General features: G+C 33.6%; 1 protein-coding gene across 2 annotated transcripts in view; it reads left to right on the top strand.

The window, feature by feature from the left end:
• Positions 1-368: 368 nt before the first annotated feature.
• The window catches only part of NRAP (nebulin related anchoring protein), a 73,125-nt gene continuing 56,581 nt past the window's right edge, over positions 369-16,912 (top strand). Inside the window, exons 1-12 of one of the 2 annotated variants that reach the window (XM_081329234.1) lie at positions 369-533; positions 867-961; positions 4,096-4,183; positions 6,389-6,490; positions 7,475-7,579; positions 9,239-9,346; positions 11,647-11,742; positions 11,990-12,097; positions 12,953-13,045; positions 14,231-14,335; positions 16,037-16,153; positions 16,618-16,722. In XM_081329234.1, the coding sequence (XP_081185360.1) occupies positions 462-533; positions 867-961; positions 4,096-4,183; positions 6,389-6,490; positions 7,475-7,579; positions 9,239-9,346; positions 11,647-11,742; positions 11,990-12,097; positions 12,953-13,045; positions 14,231-14,335; positions 16,037-16,153; positions 16,618-16,722 (1,194 nt within the window). In that variant the 5' untranslated portion in view covers positions 369-461. The remainder of the gene's footprint in view (positions 534-866; positions 962-4,095; positions 4,184-6,388; positions 6,491-7,474; positions 7,580-9,238; positions 9,347-11,646; positions 11,743-11,989; positions 12,098-12,952; positions 13,046-14,230; positions 14,336-16,036; positions 16,154-16,617; positions 16,723-16,912) is intronic. The other variant, XM_081329235.1, reaches the window with a different exon arrangement.

Raw genomic sequence — 16,912 nt, 5'->3', positions numbered from 1 at the left:
AAAGAGAACCTGAGAATTAGTCTCTGCTCTGAAAGCACTTTGCCCTTTTGTGCTTTCCTTAATAGACTCTTAGTTGATACATAATAATCTGAAGATGATGTGAAATATATTTAGAAGGCAAACCTGGGACTCTGACAAATGAGCATTAAACTCTACACTTTATATATTACCAACTAGATATCCTTCATTTTCATATGACCATGATGCTTGTCTCTGACTTCACTCATCTATTTAGAGAAAGGCTTCATTGAATTCTTACCTCCCTTTCCCTCTGTGAACTCTTATCACAGTTGCCAAAATAACCCCTCTTAGTAAGTGACAGCTTTAAAAACCAGACAACAGCTGAGTGCAACTCAGAAGCACAGCACAAACAGACTGGAGTGTCTTTCCTAGGAAACAAGGCATTTTTATATATTACTGGACTCTCGGATTTTTTAAAACATTTTGTATATAGTTTCAATATGAATATTCAGTCATGTGCCAGGTGTGGCTATGGGGTCTATCCTGCTGAGAAGGTTAATTGTATCGATCAGGTTAGTAATTAATTACTATTTGCCATTATTACTGTATAAATGTTCTGATACTATTTGCCTATTTAGCAGCTTTTGTTCAAATAAATAAAACATACTTATCCTAAAGCATAATAATCAATATAACCATTGGATGGCCAAGTTAGAATTGAACATCTGCTAAATTTGTTGCACTGTTTCTTTTTTTAAAGTTTTGAAAGGAGAGATGGATTTACACCATACATCATGTGTGTTTGATTGTTAGACTATCAGGAAAAATTAGTTATAAAATTTTAAACTAGATTTAGAAAATTCAAAAGACAAATAACTTTCACCCACTTCTATCTGCTTTTCTAGATCTGGCATAAAGCCTGCTTTCACTGTGAAGTTTGTAAGATGATGCTAACTGTAAACAATTTTGTTAGCCACCAGAAAAGGCCATACTGTCAAGTGTAAGTGTGTACATTTTGTTTTGTAATATGACCCTGTTATATGCATGAGATTGAACTAAATTCTGATACTGTTGTAAATTGGCTCAAATGATTTTCAGATATACTGGTTTAGTCAGATGATAAAGTGCATCCGTAGTGTGGAGTAAACAAAAAGTGTTCATGGCATTTGAAATAATAAATACAGTTTATTATGCATTAAATCTAAGTTTTCTGTTTAAAAGTACAGTTGAAGATATGATAATTTAAAGGAGTAAGATAGAAAGCCAAAATACCTGATTAGACTTATATCCAGGGGGTGCTCAGTAACTCTTTACTAGTACCAGGCTGTTCTGTCTTCTCCCACCTTCTAATCTCCAGATGTGTTGAGTTACAGCTCACAAATTTACCAACCAGCCTGCTCAAAAGATAACGACAAGAGTTTTAGTTCATCAGAATTATAACTGCTTATTAGATTAAAGACCAAAATAGGTGTACTGTAGAAGATCCATTTTATATAAAGCACACAACTTGAAACTCCAAGTTGTGTGCCTCTATCTGAAGTTTCAGAGCAGAATGGGACAACTTGCCACGGCAAACTTGCCACGGGAGAACTCAACATAGTCATAGCCAGTTCGCCATGATATAACTCATTGGTTGTTGTAGACCCTTTTACCTGAAAGTCATTTCTAATAGAAGAGATAAATAATTCCAAGCATATCTGGAAGAGAATTATATTACCTGTGCCTAATTTAGTTTAAATCTAAATGCCATTGACATAAACTCAAAATTAGATTTCTTTTTCTCTTTGAATTTACCTATTTTGTTTTGCAGTGCAGTCCTATTGTATCCGAAGATTGACTGGGCTGTGTATCTTAGTTCAGAAAATATGTATTTTCTTAATTTAGAGCATTTATTAGCAGGATATGACTTTTCAGATCTTAAATTCCTATTCCATCAAAGGAAAAAGTTAATACTTCTAGTGCTACGAACCCATTATAATTCACCTCCAATTATTTGGATTATTTAATTTGAAAGCATTAGAGTGATTCTAAATGACATGGCTCAGTGGGTTAGGACGCTGAGCTTGTCGATCAGAAGGTCGGCAGTTTGGCGGGTCGAATCCCGAGTGCTGCGTAACGGAGTGAGTGCCTGTTACTCGTCCCAGCTTCTGCCAACCTAGCAGTTCGAAAGCGTGTAAAAAATGCAAGTAGAAAAATAGGGACCACTCTGGTGGGAAGGTAACAGTGTTCCGTGCGCCTTTGGTGTCTAGTCATGCCGGCCACATGACCACGGAGACGTCCTCGGACAAACGCTGGCTCTTCGGCTTTGAAACGGAGATGAGCACCGGCCCCTAGAGTTGGAAACGACTAGCACGCATGTGCGTGGGAACCTTTACCTTTACCTTTAAATGACATTAGAACGTGGACCACCTTTGTGCTAGTAGACCTGATCTGAGACTCTTCAGTTGGCCAAATCACATTCTCTATCCCTCTTATAGCTACTAATACCTTCTCTGGGAAGGCAACTGCCTATAGTTACTTGCCGTTAGAGTGCAGTTAATGACAAGTAATAATGATTGAGAATGACACAATATGGCTATTGTGCACATCCCTTTATATGTTTTTTTTCTAAATTCAAGCTGATTGGTAAATCTTCAAAGTTCACATGCATAACTTTCAAAATTTCATGTTTAGTTATGGATGCCTATAATGTGTCACATTGTTATTGCTTTTGTTAGCTTTTTTTCACTCTAAAAACCAGCAATTCCAGTGAGTATTTCCTGGTCACTTTTTAAATAAGTTCCTTAGAACTGGTACAATTCTGTTTTCCTGACTTTACTCTCCATATTGGCCCATATGATCAATCCTGCACTGAAGGACTCTCAGAGTGAAATATTTCCTCTATGATTGTGTTCTGGTTGTGCTCTGGTGTCTGTCTGTCTGTCTGTCTGTCTGTCTATCTATCTATCTATCTATCTATCTATCTATCTATCTATCTATCTATCTATCTATCTATCTATCTATCTTTCACATTAGCTTAATTTGGGAAAAGACAAAATGGGATGGGAAAACAAATCAGCTTAGAGAAGTTAGGCAGAGTCCTGAACCCATTCCCTCTACCCATTAGGCACCATCAAGTCTAATTGAACCAAAAAGCTCATAGGCAGAGATTTGAGGACTTAGCCCTGATAGTATACTCTTATTCTTAATTTCCGGTTAAAATCCTATGTGTCTTTTCCATCGCTTTACATTGCAATGGACTGGCATGTACTTATTTCTCAGTAGGCCAAGTAGTTGACACCTGGGAATAGTTACTGTAATAGCCCAGTCTGATCTTAGGTCCTTTGCTTCTGACTTCAACCTTAGCCACAGTGCAACAATGCCATCATGAGAGGAAATTTTCCTTGCTGTATGATGACACATGGAAAAAGGATGTCAGCAAAGTCAGGATATAAAAATAATTCTCTGGACTACAATCAATGGCATTCTCACAAATTAGAACACTATTTAGCAGTGACTCAGAAGAGATGCAATACAGACAGAATAGAGACTAGTAACAGATAGCACATTTTTGTGCTATTTTGATTTCATGGTAACTAAAGGATGTCTGGATAAGGTTTCAACTCAGTAGTGAGAAAGGCCCCAAATCTTGATTAAGAGCAGAGACATACAGTGTTGTATTTTCCTAGTAATATAAAATGAGTTTATGCTTCAGTAAAAGGTAAAAAAGGAGTCCCAGCAGATTTTACTCTGCTAGTTATTGCCAACTACAGGGGGTGGTGTTCATCTCTATTTCAAGGCCATTTAGCCAGCACTGTCCGAAGATATTTCCATGGTCATGTGGCCAGCATGATGTCATGGAGAGCTCTTAGGTACCACTTCAGTGGGAAGGTAACAGCATTCCTTATGCTTCGGTATCCATCACATATTAAAAAAGTTAAATATTCAGTGCCTGAAATATAATCATTAATTTTTACCTTTGTAATTATATATAAAAATGTATAAATTATTGCCAAAGTCAAATGATATCCCCCCCCCAGTTTTTCAAGTTGGAATTTGTGATTAAATAAATGTCATGTGATTATATATGTATCTCTATTTAAAAGAATGCTATTCTTTTAAAGATTATTGATAATAATTTACTTTCTTTCATAGACATAACCCCAAAAACAATACATTCACAAGTATTTTTGAGACACCAATAAATATGAATGTGAAAAAGCAGTCTGAAGCAATAAGTGAGGTAAGATGTGCTTTGTAATCACATTGTAATGTTAGATTTGTTTTTTTTTAGGTAATTATAGAAAGAACAATTTCACTCCTTTGACTAAAATCCATATTTGTTCTATTTACCCAAGTTGCTAACTAGTTTAAAAATGAACCATTATTTTTCTATTGAGTTTGACATTGACCCTGAGATATTTTAAGCAGAAATATAAAGTCAAATGAGTTTTACATACTTGCAATGGGGAAATCTGGTAAAATGTTACAGAAACTGCTAGATACCATTCCCTATTCAGTGAAAAAAAATCCTATAAAATATGTCCAAATATTTTTAATGAATATTACTGTGCTACCAGTTACAACTCTCCTAAATTTCTGGTTGTATTTGTACTGCCACGAGTTTTCACTATTGAAACAGGAAACATCAATATATTTATATTTTTTATATAAATTCTTCTGGTTCGTTGGACTTATTCCTGAGTAAGCATGGCAACTTTGCAGATGTAATATATAGTATGAATATGTATTTGATGTTTCTTTTTCATTTAACAAATGATGGACATTGTTGTTACAGCTTTATGAACCTCATTCTATGTTGCTTTCTAGGATAATTTCATATGTATGTGTGTATACATATATCAGAATTACACTTCTGAATTATCCTTCATAAACCTATCATAAACAACAATTATATTTCTTTTAATTTGAGCATGAAATATCTGCTCACGAATGAGTCAGGGATCAAAAGCAATATCTATTTCTGTTTGAAGGTCATGCTAAGAGATCTTGTTACTTCCAATAAATTTGAGTGCTGGAAAAGCCAAGATTACTTTTCCTTTCCTTTTTCCGTATAGAAGACATCCTTCTAGTCAAAAAGGGAAGCTTCAGACAAAATTCAAAGGAGAGTTTATAAGAGCTAGTTCTCACAATTTTGTTTTTTAAATGAAATATTGATTTTAATAAGCTTCCACCTTATTCATTTTGGAAGGATTCTGTCATTGATATTATCAAAACCGTTGAGAAGTCTAAAAGAAGTAACAGCATCAATTTTTGCCCAAAGAAAGCTAGAAAGTCTGACTAAAGAAAATAAAATTAGCTTCATGTAAAATGCCTAGAGTTAGTAGACAGCTACACATTCCAATGTTTTATCTCCTTGCTGCAGGGGAGCTGGACTAGAAGATCTCCAAGGTCTATTCTATTCTATTCTATTCTATTCTATTCTATTCTATTCTATTCTATTCTATTCTATTCTATTCTATTCTATTCTATTCTATTCTATTCTATTCTATTCTAAGATTTTGCAACCCATAGTTATCTACTACTTGTGGATGCAGGGTAAAATTTTCTAAGGAAAGCCCAAAAGCAACCTATTTCAATGTGCAAATTTAAAGATCTTGTGATCTTAAATATCTCTTCCCTTTTACAAGTTCAAATACCACAATTAAGGCAAGGAGTGAATGCAATGGTAGTTATCAAGACTTGTCAAGTGGACCCTTGTCCATTTTCTCAGAATTCAGCTGCAACATTTAGAATTCACTTCCACATCAACATATTGTAAATCACTACTGGAGACCATGTAAAAGATTCCAAATGACTGATAGGATAAAAAAAGGTAAAAAATCATTTCCAATAGTAAATCAGATCTAGGATATATTCTGCTACATGTGTTCCGTTAATGATTCTTAAGGAGATTTCTGCAGATAGAACAGCTTTGGCATACACATTGCAGTTCCCCAGAAGCTCTAGCCTGAATATCGTTGGCACCAAATCTCAAATCATATCTTAGCTTAGGCACTGAAATTATTTAATAACAGGGTATAATACTGTTTCTAGAAAGTCTTGGATCAGATGCTAACATCACGTATTAGGAGACATTGTAAAGAAGAGGATGAAATCTAGCCTGATGCAGTATTGAGTACCCTACTTGGCAAATTTCGTCCTATTGTCAAGTGTTTTAAGTACATTTCCAAATTATGAAGTGGTAGCTTTTTAAATAAAATAACTGAAATGTATTATGGTAAATATAGTTTGCATTGTTTTATACATAGTTTTTAAAATAAAATCTTAAAACTTGTGCTTTCTGACTAATGTCTCTTTGAAATAATCAATGAAACCAAAGAACTTGAAAATTCCAGACAATTCTGGTATACTAAGATAATTTATGACCATTTATTTAACATAATGCCTTTTTATTTATTACAATTGAATCTGTATTTTTATGCAGGTTAAGTATAGGGAAGAGGGTGAGAAATTCAAGTCTGCTTTTCATTGGGATGTAAAATCTAGAGACATGGAAGCCACACAGAAAATGCAACAAATAAGTCAGGTAAAAAGCTGCTAAGTCATCAAGACTCAATAAACTATCCTTCAACTCTTCACAGTTTTGTTGTGCTAGTTGATTGACTGAGCCACCAGATAGTTAGACCAGGAACCTGGTTGTTCAGGTTTCCCAATGGTGCATCCTTTGTTGCTATAACTGAGTTTCTAGAAAGCTTCTGAATGTCATTTTTTCATATTCTCCAGTATTATTGACTTCTTAAGAGAGCTGGGTCTTTGCATAATGTTTCCAAAATATGATAACTTGAGCTTGGTTATTTGTGCCTTGAGTAAGAAGATGCCTTGCTCTTCTTTGAGTGTTATCCTAAGAGTCCATTGTCTGGCACTATATTGTCAATCACTTTATCTTGTCTATCCATGTGGTTTCCTTGATAAGAAACTGAGTGGTTTACCATGTGCCAGTATGGATGTTACCTTTGCTGTTATCCCTGATCATTTTTCTCCAGTATCCTCTTCTATTAACGCTGCCTGATATAGGTGCCACCTTGCTTTAGTTGGCCAGCTAAAATGACTTTCTAATCTTGGGTGATTCTCCTGCATGCATATACTCTTAATATGCATTTCCAATATCAAAATCAAAACATGAAACTGCCTTGCAATTACATAATGTTGTAATTCTGGCAGATGTACTGGACAGAGAAGTTTAGGATGTTACTTTATTGGTTTGGGCATTCTAGTCTATATCCAGCTTGCTGAAATGTCCTGGAACTGAAATAAGAAACAGTTATATGTAATTCACTCTTCATGTTCAGGGCGAACAAACAGAAGAAAAGGGAAAATGTCATTTTCAGTTCAGTGCAAAAGGAATAAGACCAATATAAAATTGATGTAAAATACACTCAATAAAGAGATATGTGCACATCCGGTCTTTTATTTATAAATACTTCTTAGAAAAGTAATTCATTTTTGGAAACCCAATAAAAATGGATGTAACCTTTGTACTAATTTCTTATTATACATATATTCTTTTTAGAAAACTTACCATGATGTATGTAATGAAAGCAAATCCTGGTATAGAGAAACTATTCCACAGTTGGAAATGATCAAGATAGCGCAAACACAGAAAAGTCTTAGTGATGTAAGTAAATCACTACTTTATGACATTGATTTGTAAAACAAATATTATATTATTTCTCATGAAGGCTTAGTTTCTCAGCTAACTGGCTTAAGGAAATATGTTGAAATACAATGCTGTCCTTATTCTTCCTTTCACATACAGTGTCCTTTCACAGACACTTTTTTTTATATTGGGGAATGATCTATACATTGCCAACAATATATGAAGGGAATATGGAACTGATAGAAAAAGAATTATTTGAAACTCAGTGACTGTATATCTGTTTTTAAGAAATCATTTCTTTTCTATTAGCTTTACGTTCTTGTACTCATCTCATCAGAGAGATTTTTTAAAGAGTAGGTGATTATTAAGAAGAAATAACTTTTTGTTTGTAATGTACTTTCATTAAAATTATTTAGGATCTTGGTAATAATAATTAATTACACAGAGGAGATATTTACATATACCATGAAAATTCACAATTAAATTTCAGTTGTCTCCTGTCTTATTCCAGTGTAAATTTTAAAATAGTCTCATATGAAGCTTTATTTGATCAATATTATTTATTAATAAGATTTCAACAGTTGGCAATATATTAAATTTGATAAATAAATAAGTATAACATTTGGAGTGCTGAATTTGAATGTGAAAATAATCCATATTGAAATTTTTGCTATACCATAAAGTTCATTTCTTAATCTGAACAATCAGTCTAACCTCAATGAAACATTACCAATGGAATCAAATTGTTGTATTAAGCTGGTGGAAAAAAGACACGATACAAAGGAAAACAAATAACATAAAATCAGTTACTTCTGGTAGCAATGACAATTTAAGTATAATTAAAAAATGAACAATGGTTGACTATTTTCAGTATTTTATTCCATGACTTTCAAACAATCTTCTGATTAAATTATAATAAAGACAAAAGAAGTGAAAATTTTAGAAGCTTTGAATTCTGACTAATTCTTCCAAATGAAAAATATTAACAGAATTCTGTTCTTCTTCCAATTAACAAATAAAAGTTTGCTTATTAGTATCATGTAGAATCCTTTATTTAAGTATTTTTATTCTTTCTTTTCAAATGGAATGATGGAAAGAAATTTTGTAAAAGGAGTTGGGACTCTGTCCATCTCAAGGAGAGCTCTCTGAAAACTGAGAAGCTGGTAAAACAAAGATATTTTTCTGTAAAGAAAAATGCATCCCCCAAATATATCCTGATGAAAGGGCTATTTAGACAGTAGCTTCACATATAGCTTTACATATAGGGAACACATATACATCTATTCCATGAGACTGTCATGCATATATACAGAGTGAAAAAGAAGTGCAGAAATGCAGATGCATTGATTAGTCCAACAGGGGAAAGTGCACACATACAGTATACACAAATATATCTTGTTACTCTGAGGCTTTGTGTCTATGCGTTCAAGTCAGCCTTAACTCTCTGCCACTGGACATGTCATGCGGGGGTGGGGGTGGGGGTTGGAAACATTTTCAGAAATGATTTTTCCTCCTTCCTAGGACTAAGAAAGAGTGACTGACCCAAAGGCAAGATTAGAAGTGAAATTCATAGTCCCCTGGTTTTTAACCCAGCGCAAATTGGGATGCCAATAAATAAATATCAGAGGAAATAATTTCATGGCCAAGTGTAAATGCATACATATCTGTTTTGACTAGCTGAAGAATAACCAGGAATATGAGCAGCTGGACAGAAAAGGAAGCTTTCCGATTTCTATGACTCCATCGTATCAGATTGCCAAGAAGGCCACAGAGCTATCCAGTGATGTGAGTTTCTGGAAATGTATTTGAGGAGAGAGAGCAAGAGATTTTATTTATTTATTTATCAAATTTAGGCCATAGATTGTGCTAGGATGGTGGCGGTTGGGATTTTTTAAGAATTAAAGCCAACCCTTTCACTTATAAAGTTGTGTGTCTGTATATATGTGTATATTTACTGTTTGGTTACCCATGTGTTTAAGCCCAATGTCTACGGAGTCTCTGATTGTTGTATGCTGCTAAGAGTCACTTCTCATGACTATATAAATTTTATATAGATTTAAAAACCAAATAAATAAATAATAAATAATAAAACCAAAAATAATAAATAAATAAAATAAATAAATAAATAATAAAAAACCAAATATACCAATATAGCATTTTGATTAATAAATGCATTTATTTTGTGATATGAACAAAAATTAAAATGTTTTAACAGCTGAGGATCAAAGTATTTAAAATTACTATTGTTTAAAAACTGAGTAATGTTAGAAATAATTATTTCCATCCTATAAACTTTTCAGAATTTCCATAAAGTTTTGAAGGTTTTTTTCCTTAATATTATCAGGCTTCTGCTATATGACAGATTTATATTTATGTAAAGGTAAAGGTAAAGGTTCCCCCGCACGTGCGTGCTAGTCGTTTCCGACTCTAGAGGCCGGTGCTCATCTCCGTTTCAAAGCCGAAGAGCCAGCGCTTGTCCGAGGACGTCTCCGTGGTCATGTGGCCGGCATGACTAGACGCCAAAGGCGCACGGAACGCTGTTACCTTCCCACCGTAGTGGTCCCTATTTTTCTACTTGCATTTTTACGTGCTTTCGAACTGCTAGGTTGGCAGAAGCTGGGACGAGTAACAGGCGCTCAATCTGTTACGCGGCACTCGGGATTCGACCCGCCAAACTGCCGACCTTCAGATCGACAAGCTCAACGTCCTAACCCACTGAGCCACCGCGTCCCCTATATTTATGTATCCTTTGTCATGTCCGTGTTTTAAAATGAATACCTTTGGCAATTAATTAGTCTGTAGAGAATAAAATCAGCATAATGGTTTGAGAAATAAGGAGATCTCAGGGTTGATCTCCTCTAGGACTGACCGGTTTGATCGCCTTGCAGTCCAAGGAACTCGCAGGAGTCTTCTCCAGCACCATAGTTCAAAGGCTTCAATTCTTTGGCGCTCAGCCTTTCTTATGGTCCAGCTTTCACTGCCATACATTGCAACTGGGAAGACCATAGCCTTGACTATACGCACTTTTATTGGCAGGGTGATGTCTCTGCTTTTTAGTGTGCTGTCTAGATTTGCCATGGCTTTCCTCCCCAGGAGCAAGTGTCTTTTAATTTCTTGACTGCACTCCCCATCTGCAGTGATCTTGGAGCCCAGGAAAATAAAATCTGTCACTACCTCCTTTTCTTCCCCATCTATTTGCCAGGAATTGAGAGGGCCGGATGCCATGATCTTGGTTTTCTTACTGTTAAGTTTCAAATTTATCTTAATTTATAATTGTAATTTATACAGAGCAAATCTTACAGATTATCTTTGCCAAAGAAATATGTTCAGGATTCTGTATATTAATTTAAAAGTGTATTATGGTACAAATATCGATAATTTTTATTTCTTTCAAATTATAAATTGTTCTTACATTAAGTATTCATCTTAATCACTTTTATCTTATTTAAATATCACTCAAGTCTTGTTTGTAGATCTTCTTTCAGACCTTTCTAGAACTTCTTTCGTGTATGTCTGAACAGCCAATAAACAGTTGAGAATAATTCATACAAAATACTGTGTCAAGATAAAGGAATCAGGACATAATTTAAACTCTAATCTGTATCCATTTTGACTGTTACTGTGAGAAAGTGATTAGTACTGATTTATTCCAATTTATTGAGCAAAAAGACAGGGTTCCAAGTTCATGTATTAATGAAATAAGAATAGGTGTAGATATGTCAGTATTTTTAATATTTTTTTACTGGTCCACGAGTAACACTGGTGTATAATAAAATCTTATCCTCAGCTCTCAATGGTAATTTTCAGAATTTCCAATTCTACAGGTAAGAGGTTCTAAAAAAAGAAAAAGAAAAAAGAAGAGAGAGCATATACTTTGGCGTGAATCAAACCAAGTATAAGCAGAGGATATCTCTATAGGTATAGAAGTTGAATAAATAATTTCAGTCCAAACTATAAAACTTTGCTGGAATTGAAACCAAATGAAAATCCACAAGATATCTGTGCCCTTTTCTGTTTAGTAGCAAGAAATAAGATTTTTTTTCTTTATTTGTTTTCAAGAAATGTTGACTTCTTTCCATCCCTAGGTGGAATACAAACTGGGACATAAAGAACAGGTTTCCAGTGTTATGGATACTCCAGAAATACTTCATGAAAAAGCCGGGGGGCAGTTCATGGGTGATGTATGTATAAAGAAAAATTATGTGCATGATTTTTACTACTTACTTACTTTTCTATAGCTTATCTTTCTATAGCTATATTGATATATCATGTGACATAATAAAGTGGCTTGTTTAATTTTGCCTCAGTCAATATGTATGTATTGTATTATATGTATTGTTTTGTATATATTAACCTAGGCCATGATTTATATGAACTGGATTTATAGCTCTGTTGCTATAGCTTTACACATTCTTGATTTTTTTTCAGTTTAAATACCCAGAAGATTATGAACAACAAAGAGGGAAAGGAAGCTTTCCTGCTATGATAACACCAGCTTATCAGATTGCTAAAAGAGCCAATGAACTTGCTAGTGATGTAAGTTTTATAAGTCATGAATGTGTCATTCTGTTTATTCTGTTTATAAGATAACATATGTTTTTTTAAAAATAAGGCATTTTCTGCAGTGAGAAAAATTACAAATATTACAGCTCACTAGATTTGAAAAGGGCAGAGATTAATAGGCAAATGATTGTCCCTTACTATGGTACATTTATGCTAAAAATGAATTTTAGGATGCAAGAGAAGGACAAATTAATCTCAAAATGGTGGACAGGTGGCACTCCCAGATATACGAATTAGGTGTAAATGCTTACATTTAGTCATGTAAGGAATTAAATTCGATCTCCTCATTAGTTTTTTGACTGATGTGAGAACAGTGGACATTGGCTATTCATTTTTTAAAATTTGATTTTTGGGAAGCTTTTAGAGAAGGAGATAAACACCAATACAAACTAATATAAATTAAAGGAGGGGAGGGGGAGAAAAGATACAAAGAGAAAGCAAAAAGTTCAAGAAAAGAAAACAATTGAGGAAAAAGAGGAAAGAAAGAAAAAAGATACAAAGATTTAGTTTTCAATATTTTTAAGCACAATTATATTTTAAGCTCTCTCTTAAATTGTGACTTCTTTCTATAAGCTATCCTGTTTAATCATTAAAGCCATAAACCACAAGTTCATTTTTTTTTCATTTTTACATAAAACATCCACAAGAGGTTTCCCATTACCAATAAATATACTGTAGATACTGTATTCTCTATTTTTCTGCAACTTCTTTTTTCTTTTCTTGTACATTATTTTTTTTTATGCTTTGCACATGTATCTAGAAAGTCAATCAGTCTTAAACCTAAAGGAATGTTAGAATAAACTCATTTTTTATAATAATTTCTTTCAGGTTAAGTATCACCAAAGATATGAAAAAGAGATTAAGGGAAAAGCAAGTCATTCTGTTGGCACATTAAGAGAAAATGTAGATCAATTTAATCAGGTAACATTCAAATGTATATGCATGTATTCACACTGCTTCTAAAATAGTGGTTTCAGTCCACATATTATGAGTAGTAGTTTCTCTTGTAGTTTAGGACTTTTGATTCCCTTGCTGTAGTGCCCCAAATTTTCTACCTCATGCTGTTTCTGGAAATTGTGAATTTTGGAATAAAATGAAATGGGAGTATGAAGGTTTAGCTAGATGCAAAGACTAGGTAGGTCACCTGTTAGTAAGAATTTATTAGATAGTAGAAATTTTTATTTTCCTTCATTAATATGGCAAGATAAGAGAAAGATAAGACAAGGCACTCCTCAGGGTGCCTCCGGTCAGAGAATGTCGGCTGGTGGCCCCCAGGGGGAGGGCCTTCTCTGTGGGCGCTCCGGCTTTATGGAACCAGCTGCCGGTCGAGCTCCGGATGGCACCGGACCTTAGCTCCTTCCGACGCGGTCTGAAGACCCATTTATTTGAACAAGCTGGCCTGGCCTGATGGGGGATGCTAGGGTTTTTAATGGGTTCTTATATTGTTATTATTTTATTCGGGCGATTATTTAATTCTTTTTTAATTTTTGTATTTTCTATTTATATGTGCCCTGTTCACCGCCCTGAGTCCCTCGGGAGAAGGGCGGTATACAAATTTAATAAATAATAATAATAATAATAATAATAATAATATGTTCTACTATACTTATTCATTAATATACCTTATTTACTGCATCCCATGGTTCTATAGATTTCTTAGAATTAGTATATGGTATACATGACATATTGCAGTGTTTGGTTTTAGATAAGCAATGTCATGCAAAGAGAAGAAAAAGAATAAGTAAAGGACAAAAAAAATTAAAGACAAATAAGAGAAAAAAAATCTAGCTAAATTTATTTCACAATAATACCATTGTGTACCACATTTTTCATTTTGTTTCCACCACATATATCAATTCATACATAGCTTTAGTGTGATCTACAAATAAATGAATGGATTTAAATGTGGGTTTCTTATGTTCATGTTAGGGGTTTAAAAATATATGGGTAAGAATGATGTTTTCAGCCTCTTTCATTATCTGCTCTCTTACATTGTACATTTGATGTTGTAATATGTGGAAGTACTACTTCTTCTTACAAAGGCTAATATTAAAATGAGATATCAAAATCAATAAGTAATTGATCACTGCTGAATATAATCTTCAGGATTATATGGACGAATATGAAGAGCATAGAGGAAAAGGCAGTTTCCCTGCTATGATCACACCAGCATATCTAAATGCTAAGAAGGCAAATGAATTGGCTAGTGATGTAAGTATGAATTTGGATGTCTCAGCTAACATGGGCCAGATCCAAAATGCTTGCTATAGTTTATCTGGTGTCATATTATTTGAACAACTAATGAAAACCTATAAAAAGAACAAGTACTTGGAGGACATTAGCTGTTTTTTGTGGTCTACCAAATGACCCTCTGTTTGAGTTCTGATTGAGTAAATACATGCTTTCAGAACTGGAAGAAATACTTTAGTCAGAAATATTTTATTACTATTAAAAGAAGAAATACTCATCTTCTATATTTATCTTTAAATAAACTTTGAATAAACTGTTGGTATTCTAGCACTCATTTTGGAGAAGGTCTGTCTGGGTGGTTGCTAAGAGGCAACACTAACTCATGGCACATAATCAGCTACAGTATTCTAGCACTCAACTAATTGGTAGTAATAGCTACAGTTAGCAGTATAGGATCTGAACTATTTAGCACATGCACATGTCTTGCAATGTTTACTACTTGTACATAATCAAAAATAAACTGAGATAGTTTATTTACTTTTTCAATGTATGCAATTAATGAAAATTGTTTTTGTATATTTTGCATAAAGAACTGAAGCAGCATTTAATATTATGTAAACTAGTATCTCAAAATAATCCTGTGAAGTATGTTAACATGGGAAATGGCAACTTGTTGACATGGGTTATAGGACTGACTGGGAGCTGAATCCAGAATTTTTTTACCTCAAGCTTATTATAATGTTTTGGCTTTCAACTGGATAGAACAAATTGTTTTTTATACTGAAGTACATCTGTTCAAATATGTTTCCAAAGTTTCTTTGATTTATATTTTATTTATTAAATGTATTGGACACAGATATGGTTTTTGTATGAAGTTTACCTCATGAATGAGAAGGTAAACTTCGGTCCTTCCGCCATGACCTGAAGACATGGATGTTCCAACAAGCAGGCCTGGACTGACTATGGTTTTAAATTTGGCTTTTATTGGGTTAAATTGTCACTTATTTATTACATCCATTGTTTAGTTCTTTTTCAAATTTTGTACTTTATGTTTTTTAATTTTCTATTGTTGTGAGCCACCCTGAGTCCTTGGAGAGAAGGGCGGCATATAAATTTAATAAATCTAAATCTAAAAAAGAGTTCTGGAGTTTATGACATTTTTCCCAATGTATTGTTGCTTAGAAATATACAAACAGTGCTTATAGGATGCAACAAGATTCATAGAATAACAAAACTGCAAACATCAGATGTAGCATAATATGCAATCTCAAATGTTGTGATTGATATCGAAGGAAAATTTTAAGAAAAAAGCACCAAATTGTTTTTCTTCTGAAAATAATATATCCTGAAACTGTTGTTTGACACAGAACCTGCTATTTGCTGAAGCAGGTTGTGGAAAATATATATTAACATATTCACCTGCCCACAATTTACCGGTAGTTGATACCACTATGAAGCAGCTATTGTTGTTTGAAAAATAGAAAAAGTAAATCACAAATATTGTATTCAAAAGCAGGTTAATAGTATGTTCAGTTCAACTGTACCTGACTTTGTCTTTTTATATTCTAATTTCTTTTTTACTTGTACATTTATTGAAACAATAGCACCATGGGGTAAATTATAGGGTTCACTAAAATTATTGTCTCATCAATACTTGGCAGATAGCTAAGTAAATGAAAAATATAGTTTACTTGTAGCTGTTATACCACATTTCTTTTTCAGATTAAATACAAGAAGGATTTTTCTCAAATGAAAGGAGCAGCCCATTACCACTGTCTCTCAGCCCAAGACAATCTAGTTCTTAAACAAGCTCAGGATGTGAACAAGCTGTACAGTGAGGTAAAATCATATATCTTAATTGACAGTAAATGTAGAGGAAAAATATTTTTATTTAAATTATTGTTACTTATTTTATTTTTATTATAGTTATTTAAATTTAACTCTATCACTTACAGTGTTAGTTGCTATCTCTAAAACATTGATAACTTCTTTGTAAAACTATCCCTCTTCCATCATCCCTTACTTTTTCTTATAAAAAGTAGCAGTGTTTTTCTTTTACATTAATGCAAGAGAAGCTTCGCTAGAGCAAATAAATTCAGCAAAGTTTTCTGCAGTTGTATGAAAGTGATGGAAAATAGGTTTGGGCACTATTGTCAGAGTATAACGGCTAAACCATTGTCCTCAGTTGTGTTCTGCAAAAATGGTACTGACATATGGATGATATATGAACATCCCCCCCCATCTGTCTGTCTGTCTATCATCTTACATATATCTTTTTATTCTTGTTAATTCTAATTTTTAAGGTTGAGTACAAGAAGGATATGGAGAACAGTAAAGGCCACAGTATTAACTACTGTGAGACGCCTCAATTCAGGAATGTTAGCAAGATCTCAAAATACACCAGTGATGTAAGTCTGAGTTATTTGTGTGCACTTCTGTGAAAGCTTAACTTAGGTACTGTTGAAATCAGAGTTTCTATATAGGTGACTTCCAGAAAATACAAATAGCTAGATCAAAGAATACAAAAGTCATTGCAAAAGAGATTGTATATAAATTAATCACTAATCCAATAATTTCTGTTAATTTTAATATGAATTA

This window comes from Vipera berus, assembly GCF_964194415.1.
Source record: "Vipera berus genome assembly, chromosome: 5".
Taxonomy (NCBI): Eukaryota; Metazoa; Chordata; class Lepidosauria; order Squamata; family Viperidae; genus Vipera; species Vipera berus.
The sequence above is the reverse complement of the archived record's forward strand: the minus strand, read 5'-3'. Positions and strand labels throughout refer to the sequence as shown.